The 27,336-nt window shown below is 52.6% G+C and overlaps 1 protein-coding gene across 3 annotated transcripts; it reads left to right on the top strand.

Annotated features, from left to right (window-relative positions):
* Positions 1 to 6,651, top strand: Bak1 (BCL2 antagonist/killer 1). Of its 3 annotated transcripts, none has more exons than XM_051153496.1 (6): positions 1 to 59; positions 2,750 to 2,843; positions 4,423 to 4,558; positions 4,826 to 4,969; positions 6,160 to 6,340; positions 6,427 to 6,651. In XM_051153496.1, the coding sequence occupies exons 2-6, from the start codon at positions 2,780 to 2,782 to the stop codon at positions 6,529 to 6,531; spliced, it is 630 nt and encodes a 209-aa protein (XP_051009453.1). In that variant the 5' UTR covers positions 1 to 59; positions 2,750 to 2,779; the 3' UTR covers positions 6,532 to 6,651. The 3 variants fall into 3 exon arrangements, with proteins under 3 accessions (XP_051009453.1, XP_051009455.1, XP_051009454.1); XM_051153498.1 differs by having other exon boundaries at positions 6,160 to 6,268; XM_051153497.1 differs by lacking the exon at positions 1 to 59 and adding an exon at positions 1,191 to 1,215.
* Positions 6,652 to 27,336: the final 20,685 nt, after the last annotated feature.

A 27,336-nucleotide genomic window follows, 5' to 3' on the forward strand; every position in this document is an offset into this window, starting at 1 on the left:
CCCCCGATCTTTGTCTTCAGACCGCTGAGCCGTTCCACATCTGGAGCAGAGTCCAGCAGGTACACCGGCAGCCAGTGCCAAACTCCATCTTTTCTTAATCCTGGCAGCTCTGGCCCAGGGTGGGGCAGAAAAGCCCCATCAGGAACAGAGAGGAGGGAAACCTTGGAGTGGGTTCCCTGGGTGGTCCCTAGAGCCATGTTGGAGGCCTAATCCAAACAGGGCCACCTCCGGCTGAACACCAGAAAGCTCGGCCCATCATGCCTAAGGCTCTGGGGGCCCTGGATGCAACTGGGACTCAAGCTATCTGGAAGCTGGGGAGGGTCAAGGTCACAGATGATGGCCCCCGCCCCCTGCTGTTCCAGGACCACCACACCTACCCCACCCCAGACCGAGGTCTCGCCCAGAGGTTGGTTCTGGGAAGCATGCATCCCGGGCCCCCGCAAGTGGGTGTAATAGGAAGTCAAGGCCCCTTGGATGAGGGTCAACACTGTAAGGGGCTGTTCTGAGACTCCGCCTGCTCTGCAACACTGAGCCTCCGGGGTGGTTTTCTGGGGAGATCTGGATGGAGTCTGTATCCTCTGGCCCTGCTGGCCTGGGTTACAGAGTAACAGGAAGAGCACCCTATTCCCTAAGGGGATGTTGGGTTAAAAAAAAATATGCCAAGTTGAGTGCTGTCTTAATGAGACCTCACCTCAGGGAGGAGGATAGGAGGGTCTGTCTGTCTGCTCAGTCTGTCTGTCACTGAAGGGGAAGGTCTAGGGGAGCTAGTCCTCCCCCACCTCTTTCCAGAGAGCTCTTGAGTAACTTAAAAGAAAAAGAGTCTCCACCCTGAGCTGAGGAGAGGTGAGCATGGGTGCTCAGCCCCAAGCCTGTATGGGGCTGGTGTGCTTGGCCCTGGGTGGCTCTGTACCCTCTTCAGTGATGGTGTGTGTGTGTGTGTGTGTGTGTCACTTCCTGAAATGGGGGAGGCAGCTTAGAAAGAGTGGGACTCTAGAAAGGGGTGCAAACTGAAAGTGAAAGGCTTCGCCTCAGGAAATAACTGTCGACACCAGCAGCGGCCAAGCCTGGCCAAAGAAGAAAGTGGGTTTGGGCATGGCGTGGAGGAGAGCACCTGAATAGCAGCGCGCCAGGCTCTGAGGCAGGGGGATCAAGGGGCGCCAGGCCTTCCTGGGGCTGCTCAGGGAGAACGTGGATCAAACGCAAATAAATAAATAGGTACATCATAAACTAACATGCAAAAGAAAACACAGCTGGCACCGAAGAAGAGCAGAGTGTGGTGAGGTGTGTGGTGTGGGACAGGGTGGGGAGGCTGCGAGCGGTCCCTCGGGGTAGGAATGTAGCTCACTGGTGAAATGCATGTTCAGCACTCACAAAGTCCTGGGTGTGGTTGGTGCACACCTGTAATCCCAGCACTCAATAGTGGAGGCAGGAGGACCCTTCTCTGCCTCATACTCAATTTGTGGCCAGAGCGGGCTACAGGAGTCTCAAAAAAAAAAAAAAAAAAAAAAAAAAAAAAAAAAAAGCCATCTAGGCCAGTGAGATGGTTTAGCAAGGGGCTTTTGCCAAGCATGACAACCCCAAATTCTACCCCTAAACCTGTCCTCTGACCTGCGTGTGTGTGTGTGTGTGTGTGTGTGTGTGTGTGTGTGTGTGTGTGTGTGTGTGTGTGTGTGTTAAAGGGGCTGGAGAGATGGCTCAGCAGTTAAGAGCACCGGCTGCTCTTCCAGAGGACCCAGGTTCAATTCTCAGCACCCACATGGCAGCTCACAGCTGTCTGTAACTCCAATTTCAGGGGATGGGACGCCCTCACAGAGACAGACATACAGGCAGAGCACAGTACACATAAAGTAAACAAAGCATTTAAAAAACAAAACAAAACTTCCGCAAGAGAAACATGTTTTCTCTGGCCATCTGGCCAGGCACTTGTTTCTTTCTGCCCTTACGTTGTGGAAATTTTCTTTCTTTCTTTCTTTCTTTTTCTTTTCTCTTATTAAAACTGGATCTCACTATATAGGCTTGGCTGTCCTGGAACCTGTATATAGAACAAACCAGCCTAGAACTCGATTTCTCCCGAGTGCTGGGATCAAAGTTTGCCCCACCGCAGCCAGTAACGGGACCGTTTAGCACACAGCACAGCACCAGCTGTGGGGATGTGGCCTCTGGAGGAAGGCCTTCATGGCTGGGAGGTGGCCGGCTGAGGAAGGGTCGGGGAGCCTGAGAAACAGCTTCTCACTGTCCAGGACTGAGGGAAAGGGGACCCGAGGGCCTTCATGCTAAGGCTGTGCCATGGCTCCCCAAGGCCTTGACCTCACTTGGTCTCGGCCTGGCTTCCTTAACAGTTCTTGTGTCTCCCCTGAAGGGTTGTAACCTGGTGCCCCTAGGGGATACCGCCAGGCCCCCAAGGTGGCAGAATTTTAGTCCCAGAGAACTGCAGGGTCTTCTGGCAGCAGAGGAGGAGGGGGAGGCCCTCACTGTGTGACCAGGGAACCTTTCTGGTAGTCTGCAGCCAAATGCCCACCCCCTCACCCCGCTGCTCCTGTGCTTAATCTCTCTCTCTCTTTCTCTCTCTCTCTCTGTCTCTCTGAGTTAGGGTCTCACTGTGTACCCTGGCTATTCTGGACCTCTCTCTGTAGACCAGGCTGGATTCCAACTCAAAGACCCTGGTGCCTCTGCCTCCTGAGTGCTGGGATTAAAGTCATACGCCACCATGCCCAGCCTCATCTCTGTTTTTTCTCACCTGTCTCTGCAGGTGACAGTGCTCTCCACCAAGATTTGAGAGATGGCATCTGGACAAGGACCAGGACCTCCGAGGGAGGGCTGTGAGGAGTCCCCCTCCCCTTCTGGTAAGGGTCCCCCTGCCCCTCAACATCCCATAAGCACCAGGGAGAGACGGGCATGGGAGTGGTGTGCAAAGGTGGGGGGGAGGGAGGCAGAAGAGCCAGGCCTGGGTGCTGCATCCCTGCAGTGGGAGAAAGAAGGAAGTGACCTGTCTTATCACAGTCAGGTCTGTGAACAGGGTATGCCATTAGCGTGAACTCGGGGCAGGAAGTGAGATGACTGCCCTTTCTGCTTTTCTCAAGTGGTTGGGTGGGGAGGTCAGGCTGGTCCCTGGACTTGGGGTTCACATCCCGGGTCTGTGTGAGCTGGGTGTGGTAGCTCATATCTGCCATCCCGCCCAGTCTGTTGTCCAGAATGAATTCCAGGCCAGCCTGGGCTAGAGAGAGGCAGATTGAGACCCTGTCTAGAATGAAAACATCGCGCACTCCTTTATTCCCAGCACGAGTCAGGCAAAGACAGGAGGAGCTTTGTGAGTTTGAGGCCAGCCTGGTCTACAAATGGATTTCTTAGCTTGCCTCGGCTACAAATCAGGACCTTGTCTCAAAAAATGACAGCTCTTTCTGGGCCCAAGATGCCCCATCTCAGTTTGGTTTCCTCCTGTTTCCTACACTCTAAGGACTGGGGACTGCACCCGCCGGAGAGTACAGGAGCCCAGCTCTGGGTGTCTGCAGCAACGCTCTTCAGAAGAGCAGATGGATAGAGTGAGGGTGCATCACAGGGGGGCTTATCAGATTGGGGCACATGATGTCAGTCCAGTGAAGGGAAGGTGAGGACCTGCTAGCTGCTTAGTCCCCAAGGCACAAACCTCAGCAGTCTCAGCCCTGGAGGATTCCTAGACAGCCCTGGGCCTTAGCTCACAGCAGAAGGCCAAGGCAGCCGGGTTCTGATAACAGCAAAAGCAGCAACATAGGTAGAGGTGCTTAGTCACAGGCAGTGAGGTGGGCAGGCAGTGAGATGGACAGGCAGTAGGGGAGGGCAGGCAGTGAGATGGGCAGACAGTGAGGGAGAGCAGGCAGTGGGAAGGGCAGACAGTAAGGGAGGGCAGGCAGTGAGGTGGGCAGGCAGTGAGGTGGGCAGGTAGTGGGGAGGGCAGGCAGTGGGGAGGGCAGGCAGTGAGGTGGACAGGCAGTGGGGAGGGCAGACATGAGGGAGGGCAGGCAGTGAGATGGGCAGACAGTGAGGGAGGGCAGACAGTGAGGTGGGCAAGCAATGGCACCAGCACTGGAAGGTGTGCTCTCTGTGGGAAAGGCCCTTCCTTCCTCAGTCCTTCTGGGAAAACACTCTCAGACCTGCCCAGAGATGACTTGTAGATTCCAGACCTGTGATTTGGACAAGATGAACAGCTCCACCCTGACACTCCAGCTGCATGGCTTGGCCACCTGTGCCTCCGTTTCCCCATGTGTAGCCTGGAGCTCATTCACACACTAGGACTAACTTTCTGGAGGACTGAGTGACCACACTGGCGGGACACCATGGGGAGCGCTGTGTGCCCGTGAGGGGCTGGAGGGCATGTGAGGATGTGAGCGCTGAAAGGGGGGCGCTGGGGACTGCTTTCTCTTGCTGACTCCCAGCTCCGACCCTCAGAACAGCAGGTCGCCCAGGACACAGAGGAGGTCTTTCGAAGCTACGTTTTTTACCTCCACCAACAGGAACAGGAGACCCAGGGGGCGGCTGCCCCTGTGAACCCCGAGATGGACAACCTGCCCTCAGAACCCAACAGGTAAGCTCTAGCCGGGGCACTGCTCTAGGGTCCCTTGGGGTCTGTCTTCCTGTCATCACTCCCTTCTCAGAGTGGCTTCTTGCCCGAATCTGCAACCCTATGTCCTTTCAAGACATGTCTGCCCTCTGTCCTGTCTACAAGCACTGTCAGGGACCTTCCGAGAGGGGTCGGGTAAAAGTCTGCCCCGCCCCCACCCCAGGAGAATCCCTCTGCCACCAGCCTGGCTCCCAGTGCAGACTTGGCACTCTCCGCCTCTCATCCCAACAGTGTCTTGGGCCAGGTGGGTCGGCAGCTCGCCATCATCGGAGATGACATTAACCGGCGCTACGACACGGAGTTCCAGAATTTGCTGGAACAGCTTCAGCCCACAGCCGGGAACGCTTATGAGCTCTTCACCAAGATTGCCTCCAGGTACTGGGTCATGGCTCCCTGGCTGGGGCATGTGTCAGGGCGAAGGATCCCCACCCGCCACCTCCTTTCTGGGCCCCACTCACCCCGCTTTGCACACAAGCCTGTGTTTCTCAGGAGCTCTGGCACCAACAACTAGTGCCCTCGGGTGGAGATGTCCCCAAGAGCCTTGCAGCCCAGCTGTGACATGCCGAAGATGGTTGGGCCACCAACTTGTGTCAACTGGGATTTGATGCCATCTAAAAGGCCACCTGATGCTGAGGCTACGTCCTAGCTTGCCACTGGCCACCCCACTGTGAAACACACCTTAAGTTGGTGCTGCCACTTTCAAACCATATCCAAGTTGGTTTGAGTTTTGTTGTTTGATTTGGGGGTTTTTTGTTTTTTGTTTTTAGTTTGGTTTTGGTTTTGGCTTTTTGCCTGCACACGTGTGTGCCTGGTGCCCTGAGCGGCCAGAAGAAGATGGCTTCTGGGGCTGGACTTAGAGGGAGCTGTGAGCCACCGTGTGGGCAATGGGAATCAAACCCGGGTCCTCTGGAAGAGCAGCCAGCACTCTTAACTGATGAGCCACCTCTCCAGCCCCTTATTGTTTTTGAGATAGGGTCTCATGTAGCCCAGGCTGGCCTTGAACTATTGATCCTCGCATCTCGGCTCCCAAGTGCCAGGATCATGGGCGTGTGCCACCAGGCCTAGCTATAGTCACTGTTCTTTCCCTGAACCGGGAGGGGGACAGATGTAAAGGTGACAAGAGGGGTAGAAGCAGGCAACAGGTTTGAGATGACTGCTCAGAGCTGGCATGTCCTATCCCTGTCCTGAGCCAGGCCCCACCCCGTGCCCCTGTGACTTTGGGATCTGTCTTAATCTCTCTTGTGCTTTTCTCTCTGCTGTCCCTCGGGCTGCCAGGCCAGCAGCAACATTCACAGGTAACCTCCCTGCCACCTTGTCTGCTCACACTCCCCTCTTTGGGCCCTCTACACCAGTGGCAGCCAGCTCAGCTCATCGCCCCGTCAGCCTTCTCCTTTCGTAGGAAGCCAGGCTCTTCCTGATTGGCAGCCAGGCTAAGGCAGACTTTCTGACCTGGGCTGGCAGCCCAACTGTTTAGCTTCCCAGCTTGGGGGAGGGGGTAGAGGAGAAAGGGAAGGCACCAGCTCTCAAGGTGGCTCACCATGACCTCTGGAACCCTCTGCCCACAGCCTGTTTAAGAGCGGCATCAGCTGGGGCCGTGTGGTGGCTCTCCTGGGCTTTGGTTACCGCCTGGCCCTATACGTCTACCAGCGTGGTTTGACCGGCTTCCTGGGCCAGGTGATTTGCTTCTTGACTGATATCCTACTGCGCCATTATATTGCCAGATGGATCGCGCAGAGAGGAGGCTGGGTGAGTGAGTGCCTGAGGTTGGGGCAGCCCCCTTGCTGCTGGGGCTGCCCAGCCACTCTGTAACCCACCCTCTTTTCTCCTGACAGGTGGCAGCCCTCAATTTTCGTAGAGACCCCATCCTGACTGTAATGACAATTTTTGCTGTGGTTCTGTTGGGCAAATTCGTGGTACATAGGTTCTTCAGATCCTGACTCCAGGGAAGCCCTCTGAGGCCTCGGCCAGGATGCTTGCCTGGGCTTCAGCCTAAACTTCTCCCTACCCCGTGCCTGCAACAGTCCTCTCCTTCCTCCAAGAACAGACGCTTTAGCAAATGGGCATTCCAGCTTTGGAGAACCACTGCCCAGGGGTCCTCGAGGCAGCATAAGTACCCCAACATTACATGGTGCTACTGGAACCCATTCTATTGAGAGGGGGCTGACTGATGCCCTGGAGGGTCTAGAGGCTGGCAGTGCTTCCCAGGAAGTTGTTAATGGTTTTGCTTTTTTTTATACTACCCTTTGGATACAATGCCCCACCCCACTACCCTCTTTTCCTCCACCGTGCCCAAAGTCAACATTGAGGGCCTGGGGACCAGTGGTTCTAATCTGCATCCCCAGGACACCTCCCACGTTGGACGCCTGGAACTTGAGAGAGGACAGGAGGGCAGGCCCCGCCCTCCCTACACTGCCTTCCAGGAATAGGGCCGGCTGCAGATGTATATGACCTCCTCGGTCCCCACCCCTGTTCCACCTTCCCTCCCCACTTCCCTCTCCCCTCCCCCACTTCCATTTTTGCCTTTGTGGCTGGACTCTCAGGGATTCTGAGCCCAGAGTGAGGGTGGTGAGAGTTCAGATCACAGCTGTCTGAACCCCTTCATCAAGGCCCTCCAAACCTCCGTCCCTTCCTGACATCCCAGTTTTCACCCATCCCCTGACCTAAGGACCACCGCTCCTAACCTTCTGGGGCGGCGAGGGGGGCCCATAACTGATTACTAAGCCTCTGACTCAGTCGTTTTGGCGGGAGAAGGGGTGGGTACTCATTTGGAGGTGTCCGTGCTAGGGTAGAACTACGTCAGCAGGGGCGATTGTGGATCTGGGTGCAGTGTGACCCCCTGGAGCCTGTGAATACTTGAACCCCACTACCACCCATGTCCCTTGTCTGCCTAGGCCCTCCTTGGGTGGGTGGGGGGGTGTCTTCTCTATCTTGCACAACATAGGGATAAGGGGAGAGAAAATTCTTGATTAAGCCAAATGCAGGGAGGGAAGGCGGATGGGTCCCCCACCTCACCCTCTGACTGTGTCTGGAAATAAACTGTGCAATCCTCCCAACACCCCACCTGGCATTTTTATACCCTGCTACCCCTCCTAAGCTGGACCTCGGGAGGCTGAGCACATCGGTGCAGGCCTGGATCCATACCACTCAACCGCTTACACGGAAATTGCAAACGCCTGGGCATGACACTGAGGGTGGTTGGAAAACCAGAGAAAACCCCAGGCAGACGTCGTGGCAGCCTGCCAGTCTTTTAGTGCTTACCTGCATGTATGATGGGGCACATGTGCCACTGTGTGTGTGTGTGTGTGTGTGTGTGTGTGTGTGTGTGTGTGTGTGTGAGAGAGAGAGAGAGAGAGAGAAGAGAGTCTGGGACCCCTTGGCTGGGGAGCCAAATGGGCAGGTATACTGCTCTGAGTACTGAGGGAGCCACAAGCCCACACCGGCCCTAAAGTCTCTTTTTCACACTCAGCTCTGCCTAGGACATAATGTTCCCTCTCCCCCGTTCCCAATGTCCCCACAAACACACACACACACAGAGCGTTTTTGATCCTAGGCGTTTTGATCTCGCATGGAGCCCCTACAGAGAGGCAGCCAGGGGGGATAAAAATAACAAGCTGGGGGCGTTGAAATGTTCCAAAATTCACAAAGATTCCTTTTTCCTTCAGTCCTGGGCACCCCGGTTTGTGTTTTTGACACCCTCCCCTGCCCTGGTGAAGCTGCACTTTCACTGCCCGGCTTGGCTCTCTGAGCCCTCCCCCCCACTTCGGTATGCCCACAGGTGCTGGAAGAGTACAACCGCCACCCCGAGCTCAAAGCCAAGACTTAGGGCGCATGGAGCAGGGTTTGTACTGAGAACTTGTATGTGATGGGTGCGTGCATTAGATTCCCACCTTGCAGAAAAGCAGGTGACATTACTTAGAGTCATACGGGTAGCAAAAATGCATGGAGCTAGAACTCACCACAAGGTTACTGGCTCGAGGTTTTACCTGGAGGCAGGAGGGGTGGGGGTTGGTCTCTGGCCTCGCGAGCCACGGATTTAGGTGGACAGAATGTCATGGCAACTCTCTGGTCCTCCCTGGGAGGGCGACGGACAGAAGGCAAGGGTGCTGCCCGAATCCAAGATGGCCGTCGAGGCTTCACAGGAGCATGCGTACCCTTTTGTGGGTGGAGCCTGGCAGCTAAGTTTTTCTGCCTTCTCTTGGGTTTGGAAGCCTAGGGTAAGGAGGCTGTAATTTCCACCTGCAAGGAAGGTGAGCGGCCAGGTTTGTGGCTTTGGCTTCTCTGGCCTCCTCCACACCTATCAAGACGAAGCTCCCCCACACCTGACTCCCAGTTACTTTCCGGAGTTGCCCAAACTAGGGGGCGAGAAGTTAGGAGGGGTAGCAGACGAAAAAGGCTGAGAGGCTGCTGGGCGCAGATGGACGCCGCAGGTGCGCTGGTTAAATCGAGAGCAGCGCTCCTACGCTTCAACATTTGTGGGTCTCCTGAAACCGTGCCTTCTTTGCACCAGATACATCTGGACTTCAGGAGGCTACATTAGCGAGTTTGAGGTCAGCCTGAGTGACGCTGAGACTGTTTAAAAAACAAAACAAAACAAAACACATTTTAGGTCACTAGGTCATTAGTTATCCGTCCAAAGAGTTTCATTGTAAATCCTTTCCTTGGCCCGAATTACTCAGAGTCCCCCACATCCACCTACACAGCACACACCTCAGATGTGGAGGACCCCACTCACAGGATTGGGAAGAGCTTGATACTAACGCAAGTCCCTGGTGGGTGACAAATCACAAAGGGCGCAGCTGTAGAGATGGCCCAGCAGTTATGAGTTCAGTTCCCAGCGCCCACACCAGGCAGGGGCCGCCTATCGCTCCAACTCCAGGGGATCCGATGTCCTCTCTGGACTCCATAGACATATGTACCCATGTGCACATACCTGACCACACCACACACATACACACACACAAGGTAGAAAAATTTCAAAACAGCCGGCGTGGTGGCGCAGGCCTTTAATCCCAGCACTCGGAGGCAGAGGCAGGCGGATCTCTGTGAGTTCGAAGCCAGCCTGGTCTACAAAGTGAGTACAGGACAGACAAGGCTACACAGAGGAACCCTGTCTCGGGGAAAAAAAAAAAAAAAAAAAGACATAAAAAATAAAAATAGGGCCAGCAGTAGGTAAGGCTCTTACTGTAAAGCATGAAATCCCGAGACTCACCCCTGGGACCCACAGGCGTCTTGGGAGTTGTCCTCTGACCTTCAGATGTGTGCACCCCCACACATATAATTAATAAGCACATACATAAATTAAATGTTGAATGATAAAGTTCTTTGAGAATGTTCTACTGCCTAAAACTTTTTTCTCATTTGACTTGCAAATCTGTCCTGTGAGGAATTTGTGCTTGAAAAATATAATCAAGTGTGTTAAATTTGTAAACATAGTTTAAATATTTACAAGAACTTAATTAGCTAAGTTGGTAAATGGTATGGGCGATGTTCAAGCAAATTAATGTCAGCCCACAGGCCAACTGAACACTAATCAAAGGGCGAGTTATCATTCTTTATTATAGAATGTATATTTTAGCATACAAAATGTATAATTCTAAATAGAACACCAGCATATGCAAGTTAAACTGAAGAATTTAGGGAAGTATGCCTTTAAATTTACAATCTTAAATAATATATATTAAGTTTTTAAGTATAAATGTACAAATTTAACATATATATAATTAACGGGGTGGGGGGAGAGAAAATATGTCGACACAATTTGGGATGAGCGAGCCTTGAACTTGTTATGCAAAGGATGACCTTGATTTTGTTGTTGTTGCTGTTTTCTCTGTGTAGCCTTGGCTGTCCTGGACTCACTCTGTAGACCAGGCTGGCCTCAAAGTCACAGCGATCCACGTGCCTCTGCCTCCTGAGTGCTGGGATTAAAGGCGTGCCCCACCGCCCCTGTCAAAAAAAATTTTTTTTTAAAGATTTCTTTATAAACCGGGTGTGGTGGGGCACGCCTTTAATCCCAGCACTTGGGAGGTAGAGGCAGGTGGATCGCTGTGACTTTGAGGCCAGCCTGGTCTACAAAGAGAGGCCAGCATACCAAGGCTACACAGAGAAACCCTGTTCCCCAAAAAACAAAAAACAAACAAAATATTTATTTATTATGTATACAGTGCTCTATCTGCATGTACACCTGCACGCCAGAAGAGGGCACCAGATGACATTGTAGACGGCTGAGCCACCATGTGGTTGCTGGGTATTGAATTCAGGACAGTTAATGCTCTTAACCTCTGAGCCATCTCTCCAGCAACCTTGATTTTCTTATCCTCTTTCCCCTGCCTCCAAGTACTGGGATTTGGGATTTTAGACATGTCACCAGCCTTGGAAACAGAATTTTAAAAATATTTATATTTATTTATGTATTTATTTGTTTTGGAGACAGAATCTTGGATTAAAGGCATATTCCACCAGGCTTTGCCCAGATTTTCTTTTTCAGTGTTGGGGAATCCCACACAGGGTTTCATGAAAGCAAGAGAAGCATTCGGCTGTCACCTGGGGGTGGTGGCACACAACTTTAATCCCAGCACTTGAGAGCAGAGGCAGGCAGATGTCTACGAGTTCAAGGCTAGCCTGTTCTACAAAGCGAGTCCAGGGCAGCCAAGGCTCTAAACTGTCTCTCCAGCTCCTGGTGGACAGTGTAAGCCCACCAGGTCATACCCAGGTCCTGGGAGTGGACCAGCCTTTGCCCTCTTCACAGGCCTTACTGTGTCATTGTCACTGAACATCTCTGTGGCTCTCACAGGAAAGGTGTAAAGTAGCCAGAGGTGGGTGGAAGGGAGGGTCGTGGCCAGGGGCTGGTCAGGGGGACACGGAGGACTGTGGAGGCTTGAATAAGGATGGTCCCATCAGTGGGCAGAACTGTGGGGAAGGATTAGGGGCGTGGCCTCCTTGAAGGAGGTTGCCACTGGCCTGGGCTTTGAGATGTCAAAAGGCTGCTCCATTCCCAGAAAACTTCCTCTGCTCCCTGTTTATGTACTCACAGAGGACCTGGGTTTGGTTCCCATCACCTACAGGGTGTCTCACGACTGCCTGCAACTCCAGCTCCAGGAGACCTAACACACTCCTCTGGCCTGCTCAGGCACTGGCACACACACACGCAGATACCCAGAGACACAAATAAATAAATATTTAAAAAGAAAACAAGCTAGGCATGGTGGCACACACCTTTAATCCCGGCACTCAGGAGGCAGATGCAGGTGGGTCTCTGGTCTACATATACATAGTGAGTCCTGGGCCAGCCAAGCTAAGGCCGCATAGTGAGACCCTGTCTCATAAACAGGAAGGGAGGGAGGGAGGAAAGGAGGGAGGGAGGGAGGGAATCTGCCATTCAGGAGGCTGAGGCAGAATTATGAAGCCTAGCCTAGCCTGCACTACAGAGCACAATGCTGTCTCAAAAATAAAAAACACTGGACACAGAGGTGGTGCCTACATGGAGCCCATGGTAGACCGCAGACCCAGTCACTGCCTTTCTCTCTCCAGGGAACCAGGCCGTGCCCCTCCTGCTGGGACAGGGTTGAGGACATGAGCTGTGACCTCATAGCTCTCCCAGAGCTCAGCCTTCTCCCTCCCACGTGCAGCTGTGAGCAAACCCAGCCTCCCTGACACTTAGACCGAGGACAGCAGTGAATTATAACTTGACTTTTGTCTACTGCCTCCCTTGTCTTATGACTCTTGCTTGGCACGTGGGCTAGGCAGGGCTAAGTCACGTGGCATGACAAGCCTCCCCCCACTCTGAACCCTAAGAGTCGGAAACACCATCCATCCTACAGAATTACAGGCTCGCTGTCCCTTCAAGACTCCACTGTGGGGAGCTGAAGAGATAGCTCAGAGGGTAAGAGCATTGGCTGTTCTTCGAGAGGTCCTAAGTTCAATTCCCAGCAAACCACATGGTGGCTCACAACCATCTATAATGAGATCTGACGCCCCCTTCTGGCATGAAGGTGTATGTGCAGGGTAAAACATTGTATATATTAGAAGAAGAAGAAGAAGAAGAAGAAGAAGAAGAAGAAGAAGAAGAAGAAGAAGAAGAAGAAGAAGAAGAAGAAGAAGAAGAAGAAGAAGAAGAGAAGAAGAAGAGGAAGAAGAAGAAGAAGAATCCATTGTGACTCTGGAGAGATGCCTAAGACTTGACTTCAGTTCCCAGCACACACACATGGCGGGAGGGGAGGCTCACAACTGTCTGTAACACCAGCTCCAGGGACTCTGACTCCCTCTTCTGGCCTCCAAGGGTATCTCCATGCATAATTAAAAATAAAATTTAGAAACACTAGCGCCCTGACACTAGTCATAGCTGCCCAAGGCCCTGAGGCTCTGAGGTACTTTAAGTAGGGTTTGGACTCTACAGACTCATGTGTGAATGCTCGGCCATAGGGAGCAACACTATTAGGAGGTGTGGACTTCTTGGAGGAAGTGTGTCACTGGGGGGGTTGGGGTGCAGGCTTTGAGGTCTCCTATGCTCAAGTTACACCTGTGGTGGCCCACAGTCTCCTTCTGCAGATGGCCATGTAGAACTCTTGGCTCTTTCTCTGGCATTATGTCTGCCCGGTGTCCTGCTTTCCCCATGACGGCAATGGACAAACCTCAGAAACTATAAGCCACCCCCAGTTAAATGTTTTTTTCCTCTATAAGAGTTGTCTTGGGCCGGGCGTGGTGGCGCACGCCTATAATCCCAGCACTTGGGAGGCAGAGGCAGGAGGACTGCTGTGAGTTCGAGGCCAGCCTGATCTGCAGAGTCTAGGACAGTCAGGGCCACACAGAGAAACCCTGTCTCGCACCCCACCCCCTCCACACACACATAAGAGCTGCCTCGGCTGTGATGTGTCCTCACGACAGTAAAGTCCAGACAGGCTCTTCCCTGATAGCGGTCACCTGGAGGGATAGTTCACGTCCGCTGCCCTGTACCAGCTGGTTCCCTGCAGGAAGTCACAGCGCTCTGCACCTGGGAGATGGACATGGAAGGCTCAGCCATTCAAGGCCATCCTTAGCGACATAGGAGTTTGAGGCCACCCTGGGCCACTGGGGCCCCATTGCAAACGCTCACGCACACATGAGCACACACATGTCCTGGCCTCAGCCCCCCTTCATGTCCTGCACACGGATAAGGAGTTCCTTCCTTTCTGCCTCGCTGCTCAGTCCCCAAGTCCCCCCACCACATGTGGTGCCTGGATGTTCTTAATGTCTCTAGACTCGAGCCCCATCTCTGGCTATTGGGGAACTCCGTGAACAGGACGCCCAGCTGGCAACATAGGGCAAAGCTTGGGGGTGACAGGCAGCCAGGCTCTACTTCCCGCCCTAGATCCCTACTTCCTGTGACCTGCTGCCTCACTGGGCGTCTGCTGTGGCCACAGTGGGCTGAATCTCCTGAACTGAGATCCAGAATTAACCCTTTCCCAGGCTGCTTCTGTTGGGCATCTGCGGCTGCACCAGGCACTGTGCTGTCTCCAAGGGAAAAACATCTTCTTTTTGGAACATTTGCTTTTGGCAATGTCTACCCTTTCACTTTTTGTTTGTTTGGTAGTTTTGCTTTGTTTTGTTTTGAGACAGCCTTGGCTGTCCTGGACTCACTTTGTAGACCAGGCTGACCTCGAACTCACAGAGATCCGCCTGCCTCTGCTTCCCGAGTGCTGGGATTAAAGGTGTGCGCCACCATGTCCAGTTTGACCTTTCACATTTATCTTGTTATTTTGGCCTGAAACTCACTCATTATGTAGACCAGGCTGTCCTCAAATTCACTGAGATTCCCCTGCCTCTGCCTTGCAAGTGCTGGGATTAGAGGTGTGTGCCACCCTGCTTGGCTTACTTTTTCTTTTTCTCTTTCTTTCTTTCTTTCTTTCTTTCTTTCTTTCTTTCTTTCTTTTCTACAAAGGACTCACTCTATAGGCCAGGCTGTCCTAGAATTCACTATGTAGCCCAGGCTGGCCTTGAACCCTTCAGCCTTTTGCACTTGTCACCTGAGTACTCAGATCACAGGCATGTGGCGCCACACCCAGTGGTAACACTTTTTTTAGTGGCTGCGTATTCTTATATTATACTTAGGCACTATGATGATTTTATTCTTAACCGATTCTCTATTGTTGGACATTTATGTAACTTCCAAGCTGTTAAAATTAACCAGCATGCCAATTTATGGGAAGTCTATCTGGCAAGTAAGTTAGATCACTCTGCAAGCTGTCTCGCGTTGTTTCCCCGTCAGAAAGCACACAGGAAACCTGACTGCATTATAGACCTCAGAGGTTCCTGATTGGCCTTAATGCAGGGAACCAAGATCTCAGCAGGGACAGAGGACAGGGATGAGGGACAAAGAAAGAAGATAGAGGAAGACAGAGAAGGGAAAGAAAAAAAAGGAGGAGGGGAGGGGAGGGGAGGGGTAAGACATGCTTGTCCTGGAGGACAAGGGACGGTCTGTGGATGGCGATTTAGAAAAGTAAAAGGGGGAACCCCGAGTTAGGATGAGCTGTTTGATTTTAACTGGACGTGTTAATTAGGATACTTTGATAGCTGGATCTTGGTGGTCAGCCTCAGGAGAGGAAGTGGCCAGATAAGAGAGTAGACCTCTGGGCTAGCTGCAGGACTGTGATCTAATGGTTTTCAGCAAGGCAGAGGGACTGGGGGAGAAGGCAAGGCTGCCAGAGCCGCGCTGCCCAGAGTCCCTTTGGGCCCTGCGGTGTGATTCACCTCCTTGGGGACCCTGTGTGCTGGTCACCCCCATCAGCTCTGACACCTGAACGTGTTACACGCTCCTTCATGACAGTAGCCCGCCTAGCCCTCTTTTCTGTTTCTTTGTATCGCCTCGGCATTCACTTGGCAAAAGGTGCCAAGGACTATTGGTGAACGCACAAGTAAGGTGGGACACTCGGTGCCCTCTTCTGCGGGGACACATTTACTGAATGATTTCTTTTTCTTTCCTTTTTTTTTTTTTTCTTCTTTTTGGTTTTTTCGAGACAGGGTTTCTCTGTGTACCCTTGGCTGTCCCAGACTCACTTTGTACACAGGCTGGCCCTGAACTCACAGCGATCCACCTGCCTCTGCCTCCAGAGTCCTAGGATTAAAGGCGTGTGCCACAATGCCCGGCTGATTTTTTTTTTTTCAAGACAGAACTCACATATCCTGTACCTCTTGGGTGCTAGCAGCACACACATGCACCACCACGGGCACTCATGCACCACCATGCACACACATGCACCACCACGGGCACTCATGCACCACCATGCACACTCATGCACCACCACGGGCACTCATGCACCACCATGCACACTCATGCACCACCACGGGCACTCATGCACCACCATGCACACACATGCACCACCATGCACACACATGCACCACCACGGGCACTCATGCACCACCATGCACACACATGCACTACCACGCGCACTCATGCACCACCATGCACACACATGCACCACCACGGGCACTCATGCACCACCATGCACACTCATGCACCACCATGCACACTCATGCACCACCACGGGCACTCATGCACCACCATGCACACTCATGCACCACCATGCACACTCATGCACCACCATGCACACACATGCACCACCATGCACACACATGCACCACCATGCACACACATGCACCATCACACCTAGTTTGACAAGGTGCTGAAAATCAGATCCAGGCTTTGTGCAGTGCAGGCAGCCACTCTACCAACAGAACTGTATTCTCACCACTTCCTTCCAATGGCCTACAACTCAGTGATGCAGTGAGCCCCCAGCCCTCCCACCCGAGCCCTCCCACCTCCAGCCTTCCCACCCACCAGTCTTCCCACCCCAGTCTTCCCACACCAGTCCTCCCACCCCAGTCTTCCCACCCCAGTCCTCCTACCCCCAGTTCTCCCACCCCCAGAGCTCCCACCCCAGCCCTACCACCCCAGTCCCCCCACCTCCAGTGCTCCCACTTCCAGCCCTTCCACCCCCAGCCCTTCCACTCTCAGTCCTCCCACCTCCAGCCCTCCCACCCCAGTCTTCCCACCTCCAGCCCTCCCACCCCAGTCTTCCCACCCCAGCCCTCCCACCCCAGTCTTCCCACCCCAGCCCTCCTACCCCAGCCCTCCCACCCCAGTCTTCCCACCCCAGCCCTCCCACCTCAGTCTTCCCACCCCAGTCTTCCTACTCCCAGTTCTCCTGCCACCCAGCCCTCCCACCCCCAGCGCTCCCACCCCAGTCCTCCAACCTCCAGCCCTCCCAACCCCCAGTCCTCCCACCTTCAGCTCTCCCACCCCCCAGTCCTCCCACCTCCAGCCCTCCCCCCTAGCCCTCCCACTTCCACCCCCCCACCCCTCCAGCCCTCACCTATACCACCAGAGCTGACACGGTTGTGGTTGCTCCTAATCTATTTCACCTTATTATAGGTTGGCAGGGCATGTCTGTCTACCATGAAGTCAAGGGCTCCTGCCATCCCAGCACTCAGAAGACTGAGGCAGGGGGCTCTCTTTGAGTTTGAGGCCAGCCTGGTCTACACACTGAATTCCAGGGTTACAAGTGAATACGTGTCTAAAAAAACAAAAACAAACAAACAAACCCAAGTAGGACTGTGCGATGAGTCTGGGGAAAGGTGCTCGCCACCAAGCTGAGTTTGATCCCCAGAATCCTAACTGGAAGGAGAGAAATGACCCCGTAAGTGGTCCTCTGGCCTTCAAGGCACGTGAGTGTGCACACACACACACACCAATCACTAATAATAATAATATAAAAAGAACAAAGACTTGAGTATCGGAGAGAGGAAGAAGAGTGGGTCAGCGAGTCACAGAAAGCAGCGGCAAGGACACTGCGTCAGGGGTGTTCAAGGAGGGTAAAGGCAGGCAGGCCTAGGGAGGGTCAGTGGACAGTTCGGTGAACAGCTTCGGAGACCACCAGGGGCCTAGCCTGATCAGATGGGTGGGAAGATGCCCGGTGTCGTGGTGACAGTTGGGTAGAACTGGCTGCAGAGCCCTCGAAGGGACTAAGAGGCTGGCCTTGGGACTTCCCGGCTGGCCTCGTCTGTGGGGTGGGGGCCTGCTCACAGTTTCCCTGAGCCTTGTAGTTCAGTCTCATAAGGAAGCAATTAACATGGCAGCGAGGGCTCTACGCAACTCAAGACCCAGCTGGGAGATCTCCTTCAGGGCTCGCCTTGCTAAAGATTGGTCAGTAGCAGGCAGGGCTAGGCTGGCCAGAAGCCGTATACTATGGTGCCACCTTCCCCCGCAGTGAAGGCTCATGGGTAGTGCTGGCCTTCTAAGTGAATGGTGCTCCTCTCCCTTCATCTTTCTGTTTGGTCTGTTTCCGTGATGTGCTGGTTTCCCGCTCTGCTCGAGGCCACTCTGGTTTACAAAGCGTGTTCCAGGACAACCAAGGCTTTGTAAAGAGACTCCGTTTCGCTGGGCATGGTGGCGCACGCCTTTAATCCCAGCATTCGGGAGGTGGATCGCTGCGAGTTTGAGGCCAGCCTGGACTACAAAGCGAGTCCAGGACAGCCAGGACTATTACACAGAGAGATCCTGTCTCGAAAAAAAAAAAAAAAAAGAGAGAGAGACCCTGTTTCAATACACACACACACACACAAAAGGGAGGGTTCTGTAACAGAACTCTCAGGAAAAAAATACGTATTCATAGGTGTATGAGAGAGAGAATGTGTCAGGATGGCTTACAGGCTGTGGTCCAGCTAGTCCAACAGCAGCTGTCTCCCAATGGAAGGTCCAAGAATGCAGTAGTTGCTCAGTGCACAATGCCGGGTGTCTCAGCTGTTCCTCAGAATAGGCCAGAGTCCCCTGAGGAAGTCGGCTCTGACGCCAGTGAAGGCAGTGACTGCAATGGAGAGGGACAGCAAGCAGGCCGAGGCTCGAGCTGCCTTCTAACACGTCCTTACAGAGATTTCCAGCAGAAGGCGTGGCCCACGTTAGGGGCAGGTTTTCCCATCCCAGAAGACCGGAGTTAAAGGTGTTTCTTTCCACTTCAAAGATCCGGATTAGAAGTGCATGTTCCCACACCCTCACAGGTGTGCCCCATTTTGGGTTGTAGTTAATTCCAGACATAGTCAAGGTGACAGCCATGAACATCCACAGCACCTCCAGGATCACGTTGACTGACAGCAGCAGTGAAGGCTCCTGATCGTGTGTGTGCGCACGCGTATGTATGTGTGCATGTGTGTATGTGTGTGTGTGTGCTCACAATCACACGTGCTTGTGCACACATACATGTACCATTGTATGCATGTACCTGCTTATGCTGGGCAGAGGACACTTGTAGGGATCACTTCTAGCGTCCCAACGTGTGGGGTCTCAGGCCAGCCAGAGCCACACACTGAGGCCCCTGTCTCAAGCACACAAAGCATTTAGGATGCAGGCTTGGCAGCAAGTGCCTGCAGCTGAGGAGCTATCTCATACGCCCTGAGTTCTTTAAAAATGTTACTATTTCTGTTCTGTGTATGGCTGTTCTGCCTGCACCACATGCCTTCCTGATGCCTTCTGAGGCCCGAGGATGGCATCACATCCCCTGGAACTGGAGTTACGGACCGCTGTGAGCCACCATGTGGGTGCTGGGAATCACACCTGGGTCCTCTGGAAGAGCAGCCAGTGCTCTGAACCTCCTTTCTGCTCTATCTCTTTGCTAGCTATGCACCTTGGCTTATAGTGACAATTCTGGGATTTTGATTTCTTTAAAGACACACACACGCACAGGGGGGGGGGGTATTATAAGACTGTGCGCTGGGTGTGGTGGCGCACGCCTTTAATCTCAGCACTCGGGAAGCAGAGGCAGGCAGATCTCTGAGTTCGAGGCCAGCCTGGTCTACAAAGGGAATCCAGGACAGCCAAGGCTACACAGAGAAACCCTGTCTTGAAAAATAAAAAAATGAGTGAGAGAGAGAGAGAGAGAGAGAGAGAGAGAGAAGAAAAGGGTGTGATTTCATTTTAATCCCAGGTGTAGGAATGTGGGGCAGTTTCCAACTGCCCAGCAGCTGACCATGATCTGTCTCGTGTTTTTGCCAGCTGCACATCGTCTCTGGCAGTGTGTGGTTTGGAACTCTGGGAATTTTCCAGAGGGTACACAAATGCAGGTAGGAGGAGTTGGTGGTTGGTGGTTAGTTGTGGTTTGTTGTAGTCCTGCTCAAAGGAGGAGCAAAAGGGAAGAAACTGGATTCAAGGATCTCTCTGTCTCTGTCTCTCTCTGTCTGTCTCTGTCTGTCTGTCTCTCTCTCTGTCTCTGTCTGTCTCCCTCTCTCTCTCACCCTCCTTTCCCTTCTATTTAGTGATAGGAGGTGAAACTTGGAAGGGGATAAAAGGTGGGAAAAAAAAAGAACCCACTAAGTAGCAAAGACCCGCCACATCTGCTGTTACAAAATGGAGTTGGGAGGTCAAGGCCTTGCAAACGCTAAGCGCACACCTGCCATTGCATCCCACCCGCGCTCTGCCATTGTGTCCCACCCCACCCCAGCCCCCGCTCTGCCGTTGGATCCCAAAAAGTGTCTTTTTGCTTTATTTGCTTGTTTGTGTGTTATTTATTTATTTATTTGTGTACTTGTGTATTTACCTATTTGTTTATTATGTACACAGCGCTCTGCCTGCATGTACACCTGCTCACCAGAAGAGGGCACCAGATCTCATTATAGATGGCTGTGAGCCACCATGTGGTTGCTGGGAATTGAACTCAGGACCTTTGGAGGAACAGCCAGTGCTCTTAACCTCTGAGCCATCTCTCCAGCCCTATTTATTTACTTTGAGGCACGCACTATCTTTCACTGTAGCTCTGGGTGGCCTGGAACTCACAACGTAAGCCAAGCTACTCTCAGACTCTTGGCAATCCTCCTGCCTCAGCCTCCCAGGTGCATACAGGCATAAGTCACCGTGTCAAGCTGCTATGTTTTTATAGAGGAATAATCTTTGGAAGTGTTTCTAAAAATACGATGGATGTCTTTATTCAATCTGCCTGGGCAGACTGTTTCCAGGGTTTAGCTGCGTTAACCCCCAGAAGAGCTTTAAATGCAGTGCATATGCTGGGGTATGGCAGCATGGCTTGCCGTGTGGGCCATACGGTACTGTTAGAAACAAACAAAGTTTAGACGTGTGATGTCTCTGGAAAAGTTAATATAAGTGTGTGTGACTCATTAGGACATCTTAAATAACAGCTCTATATGGATAAAAAAATATGTCCAGGTTTACCTAAAATTAGGTGGGTGGTGGTGGTTACATAAACAGGAATATTTAATAATGTAAAAGCCGATACATGCTGGCTGTCAGCTGTCCTGTCAGGAAGCGTGCCAAGCTAACAGGGTGCATCTGAATTTTCCTTTCCCCGGGCACTTGTGGGGTTGGGGGGGGAAGAGTCCGGAGAGAATCCGGCTGGGCCGCGGCGGCGCACAGGGTAGAGGTGGTTCTGTTGGGTTGGGTGGTTCTGTTGGCAGCTCCCCGGCTCCAGGCTCCCGCTTTCCCGTTTCCATTTCCAGCATCACATGACTTCCTCACGGTTACATCCTGCTCTGAAAATGGCTACTGTGGCTCTCTCCTCAGATTCCCATTGGAGGCAGGAATAGAACTGGAGCTCAGACAGCTTCCCTTAAAGCGAACGTTTGTGGGGCTGGAGAAAGGGCTCAGCACCCACATGGTGGCTTACAACTGCTTGTGATTTCAGTTTCAGGGATCCAGTGTCCTCTTCTGCTCCCCCGTATGCTCTACACTGAGATACATACACCCCAACCTCCCCCAATCTCAGGGCCACCAAGTCTTGCTCAGCTGACCCAATCGGGTGTGAGCTTGCTCTGTGCCACAGGCCAGCCTTGAATTTTCCAGTCTCCTGCCTCAGCCTCCCGAGGAGTAGTGGGGGGGGGGGGGAGTCCACTTGTGCCGTCTGGCTCCGTGCTTGTCCCTGTTCTCCTGAGGCTGGTTGTTATTAGAATGCAAGTCAGATCATGCTGTGTTTCTCTCCACCAGAGCAGAACACCCAAGTGTCAGCTCTGAAAGAGGCCGCTCTAAACACACCGGGGCTCCAGGCCAGCCCCTGGGTGAGCGCCCAATCCTAAGAGACCAGAGGGCAGTCTGGGAACCATGCTCACTCGCCTACAGCTTCTTACAAAATCTACACTGCAGGGTGGTTCCAGCGTACCCTTTCTGCAGCTCTGAGGGTGGCTTCCTTTGAAGTCTTTGAAGATGTAAGATGTGTGAGAAATCACTGTTGGGGACATGCCGTCTTCTGCACATCTGACCTCATGCGGGCCCAGCTGCGCACTGCAGCGAGCGTGGGAGTGTTGCCATGTAGTGCTGTCTGTGCCCAGCACAGAAGTTCCCTGTGTGAGAAGACATGGCAGCTAGCCCTGGGCTACCCGAGTGTGGAGGCAGCAGACACTGCAGGAAAAGCCTGGAGGATGCGGCAGGTGTGGAGGGGCCTCCTAGGGGCGGGGCCTCCTGGGGCGGGGCCTCCTAGGGGCTGGAGGTCTTCTCCTCACGTCAAATAGCAAGCAGAGAGCAGGTGTGGACAGGCCGCTGGCGTTGATAATCAAGCAATTCCCTTAGGAAGAACTTGTTAGCGAATGAAGAAAACAAGAATGAAGGGGTGGGGAGAGGTGGAGAGACGGCTCAGAGGTTAACAGCACTGCCTGTTTTTCCAAAGGTCCTGAGTTCAATTCCCATCAACCACATGGTGACTCATATGTAATGAGATCTGGTGCCCTCTTCTGGCATCAGGCACACACCCTGGAAGAATACTGTATCTAAAATAAATAAAGTAATTAAAAAAACAAAACAAAACAAAAAAAAAAACAGGAATGAGGGAGGAAGTCTGGGTAGTGGCTCAGTGATTAAAAGTACCTACTGCTCTTCCAGAGGCCACAGGTTCGATTCCCAGCACCAGGCAAGGGCTGGCTAACAACTTTCTGTTACTCCAATTCCAGTTGTGATGACGCCCTCTACTGGCCTCTGTGGGCACTGCATGCGCGTGGTGCCCAGCCGTGTAGACAAAACACCCGTATACAAAACATAAAATAAATCTTCAAAAAGATTTCAGGAGTCCGGTTTTCGGGGCACACACTGTTAAATCCCAGCACTTTGGGGGGCAGGAGAGATGGCTCAGAGATTAAGAACACTGTCTATTCTTCCAAAGGTTCAATTCCCAGCAACCACATGGTGGCTCACAGCCATCTAAAATAAGATCTGTTGGCCTCCTCTGGCACACAAGCACACATGTGGGCAGAATACTGTATAAATAATATTTTTTTTTAAATTCCAGCACTGCCCGGCGATGATGGCGCACGCCTTTAATCCCAGCACTTGGGAGGCAGAGGCAGGTGGATCTCCATGACTGGACTACAGAGAGAGTTCCAGGACAGCTAGAGCTGTTATACAGAGAAACCCTGTCTCAAATAAATAAATGAATAAATAAATAAATAAATATCCCAGCCCTTTGGAGGGAGAGGCAGGGGGATCTCTGTGAGTTCGAGGCCAGCCTGATCTGCAGAGATGCTCTGCAGATATGGACCGCCCTTTTTCCTGGGGTGGGTGCCTCCTCCGTGTGGTAGGTGTGGGCAGCCAGGGGTCCATGTCACGTGCTAAGAAGCTTCATGGCTGTGGGGAATCAGAGGTGTGAGAAATCTGGGAGCCCATCACAGCCCGCACAGCAGGGAAGCTGGGAGACAGCACCAGGACCCCACTGTGAGGACCGGAAGAGAGAACGGAAGATGGTGGAGACAGGACTAAGAGGCCTTCACAGAGCAGAAGTCACACAGGCCCTAACCACAAGTAAAGACTGACTGGGACGAAGAAAAGGCCTCCCCCTCAGAGTTCCGGTGGACTGTCGCAGACTCACTCTGGCAGGCTGTATCCTCCAGGGCCACAGAGAGAGCCTGTGTGGGCTGCCTGCTCCTGCGCGGCTTTTCAGCTCAGCTGCTGAGCTCTGAGCAGCCACCGACAGCGTGGAGAGGAAAGGCCGTGTGTGCCTGGGCTCCCGGAATGCTTTCTTTCTTTCTTTCTTCCTTTCTTTCTTTCTTTCTTTCAGATTTATTTATTTATTTTATGTACGTGAGCGCTCTGTTTTCATGCACACCGGAGGAGACAATCAGATACCATTACAGATGAGCCACCATGTGGTTGCTGGGAATTGAACTCAGGACTTCAGGAAGAACAACCACTGCTCTTAACCTCTGAGCCATCTCTCCAGCCCCCACCGGAATGCTTTCTTGACAAAAGCGGGTGACCTGACAGGTCTGCCTACCTCTGTGGCAAAGGTCCAAGGGAGGGGTCCTGCTGGATCCAATTCTGGCAGAGACATCCCAGTCGAGTCAGGCTAGCCCAGTCCTACCAGAGAGACCCAGCAGGAGATGTGTGGAGGCCTAGGGGCCTGGGCTCTGCCATTAGGTAGCTGCAGGACTGGCACCCAGTCAGGGGCCACTGGGTCCTGTGCCAGAGCAGCAGGACGGCCAGGAGGTGGTGGCGCACACCTTTAATCCCAGCACTTTGGAGGCAGAAGCAGGCGGATCGCTGTGAGTTCGAGGCCAGCCTGGTCTAAAAAAAAAAAACAAACAAAAAAGAAAAAAGAAAAAAAGAGCAGCAAGATGTGTGGCTTGAGCTTTGATATGCACAGTTCTCTTTGAGACAGGAACTAACATAGCCCAGGCTAACTCAAAACTTTTTTTTTCTTTGTGTAGCTCTATCTATCCTGGAACTTACTCAATAGACCAGGCTGGTCTTGAACTCACAGAGATCTGCCTTCCGTTGCCTCCTCAGTGCTGGGATTAAGTGTGTGCCCCACCACCACCCAGCTCAGTCTTTTTTTTTTTTTTTTTTTTTTTTTTTTTGGTTTTTCGAGACAGGGTTTCTCTGTGTAGCCTTGGCCATCCTGAACTCACTTTGTAGATCAGGCTGGCCTCAAACTCACAGCGATCCGCCTGCCCTCCCGAGTGCTGAGATTAAATGCGCCACCACGCCCGGCTCCAGTCTTTTTTTTATATTTTTGGTGGTGAGCCTAGCCTTTAATGGCTGAGCCATCTCTCCAGTCCAGGCTTACACTTTTTTTTTTTTTTTTAAAGATTTATTTATTATGTATACAATATTCTGCCTGCGTGCATGCCTGCAGGCCAGAAGAGGGCACCAAATCTCATTATAGATGGTTATGAGCCACCATGTGGTTGGGAATTGAACTCAGGACCTTTGGAAGAGCAGGCAGTGCTCTTAGCCTCTGAGCCATCTCTGCAGCCCCCAGGCTTACACTTTTTAAAACAGCTGTTGAGCCCCTGCTGTGCTGGCCTCCAACCTGAGGAGTTTGTGGAGAGCTAGCCTATAGCTGGTGGTCTGACTCTCAGGACTAGAGATGTGGGTGATGTTAACAGGGGTCTCAGGAAGGCCCTGTCAGGACTTCTAATACTCAGGAGGCAGAAGCAATAGAAATGTCCAGCATGAAGACTATGAAAAGGCAGCAAGTGCTCCTGCTTCAGCGAGTGCTCCTGCCTCAGAGAGTGCTCCTGCCTCAGTGAGTGCTCCTGAAAGATGTTCTGATTTGTCAAGGTGCTGTTTCACTTAGAGCTCAGTGGCTTGAAACAACTCATATGAGCTGGGCGTGGTGGCGCACGCCTTTAACCCCAGGACTCGGGAGGCAGAGGCAGGTGGATCGCTGTGAGTTCGAGGCCAGCCTGGTCTACAAAGCGAGTCCAGGACAGCCAGGGCTATACAGAGAAACCCTGTCTCGAAAAAAACGAAAACAAACAAACAAAAAACAACACATACACATTCTCAGAGTTTGAGGGGCTAGGAGTTTAATGTCAAGATGCTAGGTCTGTGTGTGTGTGTGTGTGTGTGTGTGTGTGTGTGTGTGTGTATGTATATATGTGCACGTGTGTCCATGCCTGTGTGCATGTGTTCAAGTGTGTGTGTATGTGTGTTTATCAATACTTTCTTTTAGAGGTAGGTCTCTGTAGTGGTTTGAAAAAAAATGCCCCCATGGGCTCATAGGGAGTGACACTGTCAGAAGGTTGCCCTGTTGGAGGGAGGGTTTCCTTCCTGCTGATTCAGATGTAGAGCTCTCAGCTCCCTCTCCAGCACCTTATCTGCCTGAGTCCAGCCACACTTCCACCGCCATGGTAATGGACTAAACTTCTGAACCTGTAAGCCAGCCTCAATTAAGTGGTTTTCTTTTCTTTCCCCCCTCCCTCGGTTTTTCTTTTTCTGTTCTTTTCTTTCTTTCTTTCTTTTTTAATTTTTTTTCCTTTTTTTGAGACAGGGTTTCTCTGTGTAGCCTTGACTGTCCTGGACTCGCTTTGTAGACCAGGCTGGCCTCGAACTCACAGTGATCCGCCTGCCTCTGCCTCCCGAGTGCTGGGATTAAAGGCGTGCGCCACCACCGCTTGGCTGTCTCTAGGCTTTTAGTGGCCACAGGAGTTTACCAGCAGGAGGGTGGGATGGCACTCCCAAGGCCAGAGGGCAGGAGGCACAGGGGAACAGTCTGGCAGGGTGGAGCTGCCCTTTGCCCTCAGCTCTGACGCGCCCAGGCCTAGGAGGCTGCCTGCTGGTGGTAAGCCCATTTTCTGTTGTCTGTTCCCGAAGAGAACACTGTAGACTTACGGAGATGGCATTGCTTTCAGTCTGTGGCAGTGCTGGGGGAGGGGCGCAGGGTGTTGACACTCCTGTGTTTCGCTCTACAGCCACACTTCTTTTCCTTGTCCTTGGGTCATTGAACCCAGCCCACCTCAGAGCAAAAGAGACAGGTCTTGTTGAATGCATGGTGTCTTGTGGTGTGCTTCAGGGTGGGGGGATGGGGGGTTGACACAGACTCAGAATAAAATAGGGGGGTTCATACAGAGTTGGCCAGGCTTCCGTATATGTGGTTTCCATGTGAAACCAAGATTGGGGACATTGAGGAAGACATGGCCCTAGAGGAAGATGTCTGAGGGGCAGGCCGTCTTTCAAGCCTGGGATTACACATGCCTTTTGTTTTCTGAGTTAGGATGGCTAGCCTGGAACAGGCCATGTAGACCAGGCTAGCCTTGAACTTGTAGCAATATATTTCTGAGTGCTGGGATTACAGGTATGTGGCCAGCACGCCTAGTCCTCGTCCTTATCAGCGGCCTGTGACCTCTAGGGTTCATATGGGTGAACGAATGAGTGAGAATGGGGTGAGCCACCTGCTGGTCTTTGGGTGGCTCCCCCAGCATGTGTGTGCTCCCCACCCCTTCCCTGGGTCTGGCTGGGCTTGAGATATTGAGATCTCAGGGAGAAAGGAAGTGGGGGATAGGGAGCATCTCCACTGACACCAAAAGCAGGAGAGAAGCCTGAAGCTTGGGGCAGGCGGGAGGGGACAGAGAGGGGTGGCCCTCCACAGCTGAGTGTGGGCAGCGCAGCACAGCACAGCCCTCCAGTTGCCTGCATTAAGGCAGTGAGCCTGAGAGGGGGAGGTTTATGAGCCTTGAAACCCCGGGAGAGGTGAGAGAGAACACCATAAAATGTAGAATTGCTAGAAAGCCGAAGATTCCTCCCCTGAGCTGCCGAGAATAGAAAGTGGGAAGTCAAATTAATAGCACTGGGGTGACAGAGAAAATGGGCCACGTGTGAGGATCGGGAGAGGTCGACAGGTGCGTCATCCACTTGGAATACCTCAGGAGCCAGGTGCTGAATGGAGCGAACTGCACTTAGTATTCCATTTTGTCCCCGTCACAACCTGAGGAGGTGGGTCCTGCCATCTAGTCTTCACAGTTAGGAAGTTCCCTAAGTCACTGGTCCAAAATTGCCTAGTGCGCAG

The sequence above is a fragment of the Acomys russatus genome, chromosome 11 (genome assembly GCF_903995435.1).
Source record: "Acomys russatus chromosome 11, mAcoRus1.1, whole genome shotgun sequence".
Classification (NCBI taxonomy): domain Eukaryota; kingdom Metazoa; phylum Chordata; class Mammalia; order Rodentia; family Muridae; genus Acomys; species Acomys russatus.